The sequence below is a fragment of the Papilio machaon genome, chromosome W (assembly GCF_912999745.1).
Source record: "Papilio machaon chromosome W, ilPapMach1.1, whole genome shotgun sequence".
NCBI classification, from domain to species: domain Eukaryota; kingdom Metazoa; phylum Arthropoda; class Insecta; order Lepidoptera; family Papilionidae; genus Papilio; species Papilio machaon.
The window spans coordinates 1,239,070-1,247,108 of NC_060015.1; the positions used below are offsets into that span (position 1 = coordinate 1,239,070).

Genomic DNA, 8,039 nt, shown 5'->3' on the forward strand with positions numbered 1-8,039 from the left:
TCCACGTGGCGGGCAATCCGCAGACGGGGCCGTGGTGGTGTGCTATTGCGTTCCCACGGCCCCATCACATTCGGAGAAGGTGGAACACCGTTGGGTTTTGGTGAGCATACCCGGCGCCCCTATTTACGCCGGGGGAGCCTCACATAACCGCCCGCCCCCCCCGAAGGGCGGGCGGTATACTTAACACATTTCCCAACGTTAAAAAAAAAAAAAAAAAAAAGGTACTGTTGGAAGAATTTAAACAACGCCCATCTTTACTACTAGCAACACCGTCGTGACGTCATCTCCTCTTACCTTTTATATAACGCGTGTGTCTGTCATGTATAATTGCTTCTGTTAACAATAAACCGTTTTAATATTTTACTCAAATCGTATTATTTCTACAGGTTATGGGCCCAGAACCGTATACTTTTTGGAGTAAAAATAAATATTTATCGTGGAAATAAGCAAAAGAAGTGTATAATCTATTGTATTTTGCCGGTCTCGCACGATTAAGATGGCCACGCACAACCTTCAAATTGAGAAATTGGCAGGCCGGGAGAATTATTCAACATGGAAATTTGCAGTTATGTCCTATTTACAATTGGAAGAATTGTGGGAATGTATTGAACCTGGTACCGATGTCGATTTGAAGAAAGATATCAAAGCAAAGTCGAAGATAATTTTGTTGGTTGAACCTATGAACTATGTTCATATCGAAAATGCAAAAACAGCAAAAGAAGTCTGGAAAAATCTACAGAATGCGTTCGAAGACTCTGGGCTTTCGAGAAAAGTCGGATTACTTAAGGATTTGATCAATACTTCATTGGACAACTGTGGTAGTATCGAAGAATATGTGAATAAAATCATGAGTACAGCGCATAAGTTACGGAACATTGGTTTCGAAGTTAATGATGAATGGTTGGGAACACTCATGCTGGCAGGTTTATCAGATAATTATAAACCAATGATCATGGGTCTGGAAAGTTCCGGTATTAAAATAACATCAGATTTTATAAAAACAAAACTTTTGCAGGAAGTGAAAGTGTCCGAAACTACTGTATTTTTCACTAAGCACAAGAATACCTCTTACAACAATAAAAAGCCAAAAGGCAAGGGCCCTCGTTGCTATAACTGCAATAAATATGGACATATAAAAAGTCAATGTACAGTACAAGTACAGAAAAGAAATCAAACCACCTTTGCAGCAGTTTTTTCAGCTTACAGTACACTAAACCAGGATGACTGGTATATTGACTCTGGAGCAACAATGCACATGACAAGACGCTCAGACTGGATGTATGATGAACAGTCACCTCCGATTCACAGAATAATGGTGGCAAACAGTGAAGCGATCCCTGTGCAGAGTATGGGTAAAGTAAATATTCAAACTAAATTAAACAAAGATGAACATCAAATACAGGTGAGAAATGTTCTGTTTATTCCTAAATTAAGTACAAACCTACTATCTGTCAGTCAATTAACAAAGAGTGGCTGTAATGTTGAATTCACAAATACTGGCTGTAACATTTACAATGGCAATAAGAATTTAGTAGCAACAGCGAGGCTAAGAGACAATATGTACAAACTTAATGTTGTAAATGGAAATGCATGTACTGCGACAGATTTAATTACATGGCATAAAAGGATGGGGCACTTAAATATGGCTGATGTGAAAAGGTTACCTCTATGTACTGAAGGTGTTTTGTAACGTTGCGATTTTTTTCGCATCATTATTTTTACTTGATTCGGTTTTTCTTCTCTTCGGTTTCCGAACGCACACATCTGTCAATTATGTCAATGTCGTATAAAAGGGAGATTGTCAAAATCAATTGCCCGTGGTAGTCTACCGTCCTCGGATTTATTATTTGTGCTGTTGTAATTCTACTTTTAGAGAATTTAAATCATTCGTGATCGCACTTGATATTGAAAATATTATGGCAGGTTAGCCAAAATAAATAAAAATGGTAAGTTTTTTTATGATATTAAAATCATATTTCTTCAAACCTGAAGCCTTAGGGCTGAGCACGTTGATTGACCCCTTCGCTGTTTCACAGGGAGAGGTGGGAAATCGCGAGCGGATTGGTTTATAATTCCTTTGGGACAAAATTAAATTTGTAGCAGCCGCCGTGGTATGTATAGGAAAATAATTTCAATTTATTCGGTATTATAGTTGTTAGATTTGTCCTAATGGCTGTCTTGTCTTTTTCAGATGGGTTTTCTTTATATTTCGTTCACATTTGTCTCCGTTTTAGATTTAATTGTTACTTTATAATAGAAATTTAGTCTAATTAATAGAAATTAGATTAAAGCATGTACATTACTAGTCATGCTTCTTTGAAGTCCGTTCCGCAGTCCAGGCAAAGAGCTTAGGATGTAGTAAGGTACAACCTTCCTTACCATCACTTCAAATCAACATCCAGGTCAGTGTCACCAAATTCCTGAGTAGGATCTGTCCAGTGGATGCTCGGATTGTTATCCTGAAGTTTCCCTCCGAGCCGCCACTGCATAGGTATATGCCTGATTGAGCATAGGGACTTGATGTGTTTTTTTTATAACTAATTTGTTTAAAATGGTATAATTTAAAGGTTCAATATTGTTTAAAAATAATAAGTGGGTAAAAGCAAAGTTGATCAAGACACGCGAACTAGTAACGCGACCCTGAGTATAAGTTTTCCCCTTTACTATCTCCGATAAACATTTTTAATTAAAAAGCCTTAAGCTAGATAACCTCTTATTACATTTCTATAAAATTTAAATAAAACAACTATCATTTCAATAATTCTTATTGTATATATATGTTTCTATTCTTACTGTAATTTAATAATTTGTGAAATTTAATGTGTTGCTTATATGAAGAAAAAGAGTAAATAAATAATATTAATGTTGTGAGATCATATTGTCTTTTTATTCCCCTTATATATCTATAAACTGGAGGAGTAAGTAAAACACCAGTTTTCAGTTTCTATTTCTGGTAAAGAAGTAAACACTGTTTGCATACCCTGTTGCGAAGCGAAACAAACTCGATTACCATTTCCAAGTTCTGGTTCTAGAGCAAATGCTTTACTTGACATTATTCATACTGATCTGTGTGGTCCGATGGAGACTCCATCTGTAGGTGGAGGGAAATACTTCATAACTTTCATAGATGATTGCTCTCGTAAAGTATATGTTTATTTTCTAAAGAACAAATTGGATATTACATCAGTGTTTAAGAAATTTAAAGATGAAGTAGAAAATGAGCTAGAGAGGAAAATAAAAATTTTAAGAAGTGACAATGGTAAAGAGTACTGTAATAATGATTTTTCTGATTTTCTGGCAGCTTCTGGAATCAAACATTAGACCAGCACTCCATATACGCCTGAACAAAATGGTGTAGCAGAGAGGATGAACCGAACGCTGGTAGAACGAGCGAAGTGCATGTTGTTTGAAGCAAAACTGCAAAAATTATTCTGGGCAGAGGCAGTCGCAACTGCCGCATATGTCACAAACAGATCCCCATCACGTATGCTAGCTGAAACAACACCATATGAAAAATGGACTGGTAAGAAACCACACATTTCTCATTTAAAGATATTTGGCTCAAAGGCCATGGTACATGTTCCTAAGCAAAACCGCCATAAATGGGAAAGCAAATCACGTGAACTAATCTTTGTGGGATACTGTGAGAATACAAAGGGATACAGGCTCTATGATAAAATCAGTAAAAAGATTGTAATTAGTAGAGATGTGATATTTATTGAAAATTTTAATGTTTTGAAAAATGTGGCTCCGGAAACTGTATCAGAGCCACAGCTAATTACACTTCCTCTAAGTAGTACACAAGTTGATTCTTTAGACTCACAGAATCAAACAGAAGAAACAACTATCAATGAAAGCTCTCAGAATGAGCCATTGACATCCTCAAGTAATGAGAATTCATTTGACAGTAGTATGTTGAATAGACAAACTGATGAGACTTATTATCCTGATACAGATGATTATGATGATTCCCATAATGAATATGCACAAAGTAGAATTACATTGAGGTCACATCAGAGAAAAAACATGAAAGGCAATACTTTCATGTGTCTTATGGAAGTTTCAGATCCAGTTACTATTGAAGAAGCATTATCAGGTCCAAATGCAAGGCAATGGAAAGAAGCAATGGATGAAGAGTATAAATCCTTACTTGAAAACAATACTTGGGAATTGACTACTCTACCAGCTAATAAACATGCCATACCATGCAAATGGGTCTACAAGATTAAGAAAAATGAAAATGGAGAAACAGTAAAGTATAGGGCACGTCTTGTAATTAAAGGGTGTTCTCAAAGGCCTGGAATCGACTACACTGAAAGTTTTTCACCTGTTGTTAGACTTGTATCTCTAAGATACTTATTCGCTTTGGCGGTAAAATATGATTTAGATATATGTCAAATGGATGCGGTATCAGCTTTTCTGCAAGGCGACATAGAAGAGGAAATTTATATGAAGCAGCCACCTCTATATGAGAGTAGTGACAAAGTATGTAGACTCAAGAAATCTTTGTATGGACTAAAACAAGCGAGCAGGCAGTGGAATAAGAAGCTTGATTTCACACTGAAAGAGATGGGTTTATCACAGACTAAATTAGATCCCTGTATATACTACAAAATTGAGGATGATAGAAACATGATCTTTATGGCTATTTATGTAGATGATATATTAATATTTACAAACAATCAAAATATGAAAATTCATGTAAAAGCATAACTGCATAAAAAGTTTAAAATGAAAGATCTTGGAGACTTATGTTACTGCATTGGAATACACATAGAACGAGACAGAAAGAATGGAATAATATACTTAGACCAGAGAAAATATATAATGGAAGTATTGCAGAAATATGGTATGTCAGATTGTAAGACAGTCAAGTCTCCAATGGATGTAAATACAAAGTTTTATGAGAAAGAAAATTCTGAGGAAGTTAAAATATTAACTGATATTCCTTATCAAGAGATAATTGGATGTTTATTGTATGTTTCACAAGTAACAAGGCCAGACATTAGCTTTGTTATTAATATGTTAAGCAAATACAATAGCAAGCCTGAAATGCAGCTTGCTCTGAAACGGGTCATGCGCTACTTGAAGGGGACTCAAGATTATAGACTGACTTATAAGCAAACACCAGCAGAAACAATGACTCATGGTTATTGCGACTTAGACTGGGCGAGTTCAGGTGATGATCGACGTTCCTGCACTGGCTACACATTTCTGTTTCAGGGAGGAACAATCAGCTGGAACTCGAAGCGGCAGCCCAGTCTTGCGTACAAGAAGCCTTATGGCTAAAGCAAATTCAAGAGAGTTGTTGGCCACACTTGAAGAATGAAGCCATGGTTATTTACAGTGATAACCAGAGTTCTATCAAACTTTCAGGTTCTGATGGTTATCATTCCAGGACGAAGCACATTGATGTGAGGCATCATTTTGTTCGTGACAAGGTGCTTGGAGGGGTCATCGACGTTCGCTACGTTCAGACGGACATGATGGTCGCAGATGTCCTAACGAAAGCCACGACGCACTTAAAACTAGTTCTCTGTGCATCCAAGATGGGCTTATGTGTAAGAGAGGATGTTGGAAGAATTTAAACAACGCCCATCTTTACTACTAGCAACACCGTCGTGACGTCATCTCCTCTTACCTTTTATATAACGCGTGTGTCTGTCATATATAATTGCTTCTGTTAACAATAAACCGTTTTAATATTTTACTCAAATCGTATTATTTCTACAAATTCGACTGTATTTTTTTATTTTTTTTTTATGTGTGTTACCGCGAAACTCCGCCCCTGGTGGTCCGATTTTGATGAAAAATATTTTAATCGAAAGGAAGTGCTTGCAGATGGGTCCCATTTTTTTGTTTTTTTTTTAAATAACTAGAAGACTAGTAGATTTTGAATTTAGCTTTAAAATTTGTTGCGAAAATTAGGGACAATTTTGCTTTCAGCGCTTACGTAGGCTAAACTATAGGACCTACATAAAAATGATGTATGGCGAATTGTAGCTCTTTAAATGTGCTAAATAAAAGTTCGCGATAGCATATATCTATCTGTAGGACCATAGGGTCCCTAAAGATGATTAAGGACAGACACTGGCTCACCACTACCACACTGGAGCGCAGGCGCACGTCCGCTTCGTACCGCGTTCGTCACTCAACTACCCAGGGACAGCTGTCCCCTCCAGTGTGGTACATGAGACAGTGAATTGTATCTATTCCATAGACACAAACACTACATCCCTTCCTTGTTAACAAGTTTTATTTTATTATTATTTTCAACTCAATAAACATCTTATATATATTTTTTACTGTAATTATAAATTAATAATTTTCAACCAGATTGTTTCATTCATTAATGTTTGATGTATCTTCATTTAATTTTTACATTTCCATTACATTTCCATTCCCCTTCCACTCTTTTTAGATGTGTAACGTTCATTCTTAGTATTTGTCCAGTTTCTTCATTCCTTACCGTGACATGTAGTTCCGACTACATGAGGCGTAGAGATAAATGTACTTGCAAGTTTGTTTGTCCTATCTAATTCTTTAACATAAATTTCGAGTCCTTTGGGGCAACCTCAATTCCAATTGAATGGAATTCTCTGTAGTCAGCAATAGAAGTTTTTCAAATTTAATGGTAACCGAAGTGTTTCCAATTAAATATGGTAACCTAACTGTTTCCAATTAAATGGTAATCTAAGTGTTTCCAATTTAATGGTAATCTAAGTGTTTCCAATTAAATGGTAATCTAAGTGTTTCCAATTAAATGGTAACCTAAGTGTTTCCAATTTAATGGTAATCTAAGTGTTTCCAATTAAATGGTAATCTAAGTGTTTCCAATTTAATGGTAATCTAAGTGTTTCCAATTTAATGGTAATCTAACTGTTTCCAATTTAATGGTAACCTAAGTGTTTCCAATTTAATGGTAACCTAAGTGTTTCCAATTTAATGGTAATCTAACTGTTTCCAATTTAATGGTAACCTAAGTGTTTCCAATTTAATGGTAATCTAAGTGTTTCCAATTTAATGGTAATCTAAGTGTTTCCAATTTAATGGTAACCTAAGTGTTTCCAATTTAATGGTAATCTAACTGTTTCCAATTTAATGGTAACCTAAGTGTTTCCAATTTAATGGTAATCTAACTGTTTCCAATTTAATGGTAACCTAAGTGTTTCCAATTTAATGGTAACCTAAGTGTTTCCAATTTAATGGTAATCTAAGTGTTTCCAATTTAATGGTAATCTAAGTGTTTCCAATTTAATGGTAACCTAAGTGTTTCCAATTTAATGGTAACCTCAATTCCAATTGAATGGAATTCTCTGTGTTCATTGACACTGTATTAATCCAATTTAATGTATTCACATCTACTGAAAATCATTACCACCAATTTAATTTTTTGATTACCGAACTCCAACTAATGAACTTTATAACAAACAAAATTACTTAATGTCACTCAAATGTTTAAATTTAGGACTTGTACTCTCATAATGAACATAACAAATAAAAACATTAAGTCTAACATTAAACTCGAAAAAAGAGATAACAAACATAACTGACGTAACAAACACAAATTAAATCTATTACTCCGCGAACTATCTATGGAATAAAACTATTTCGTTCGAAGGCGTTCAAATGTTTAACAACTGTCAGACGAGATAAAGAATTGTAACAGTATTAATGTTTTCAAAAATAAACTTAAATCATATATCATCGCTGAACTGTAATAATCTCTCAATATTTTCTACATATATAACTTTGTCATTTCTGTCAAGTTAGATTCTCTTCTATAGTTGTGTTAAGGTTTATTTTGCTTTATATTCATCCTGTATTCTGTATCTATATTACGTATTAACCCGCAAGCCTGTATGATATACATATTTATTTTTCGGGTATATCAATAATTGTTCAACATAGTTTAATAACATTTAAAAACTTCACAAAACATTTGTTTATAGCAAACGCTTTAAACTTACACCTTCCTTACAACGCACAGAAAAACTATAACTATTACTTTAAATAAGTGCAATTACTCATAACTATTT

At 34.9% G+C, this 8,039-nt stretch overlaps 1 protein-coding gene across 1 annotated transcript; it reads left to right on the top strand.

The window, feature by feature from the left end:
* Positions 1-887: 887 nt before the first annotated feature.
* Positions 888-5,516, top strand: LOC123723402. Its single transcript, XM_045685971.1, has 2 exons — positions 888-1,402; positions 5,377-5,516. Exons 1-2 carry the CDS (start codon positions 914-916, stop codon positions 5,416-5,418), a joined length of 531 nt encoding a protein of 176 aa, XP_045541927.1. The 5' UTR covers positions 888-913; the 3' UTR covers positions 5,419-5,516.
* The last annotated feature ends 2,523 nt before the right edge of the window (positions 5,517-8,039 follow it).

What these genes read in the sequence shown, in the direction of transcription:
- LOC123723402 (XM_045685971.1), top strand. Translation starts at nt 914, where the DNA reads ATGCTGGCAGGTTTATCAGATAATTATAAACCAATGATCATGGGTCTG. An exon ending in AAGATGAACATCAAATACAG is followed by an intron (nt 1,403 to 5,376) that starts GTGAGAAATGTT and finishes TCAAACTTTCAG; the next exon opens with GTTCTGATGGTTATCATTCC.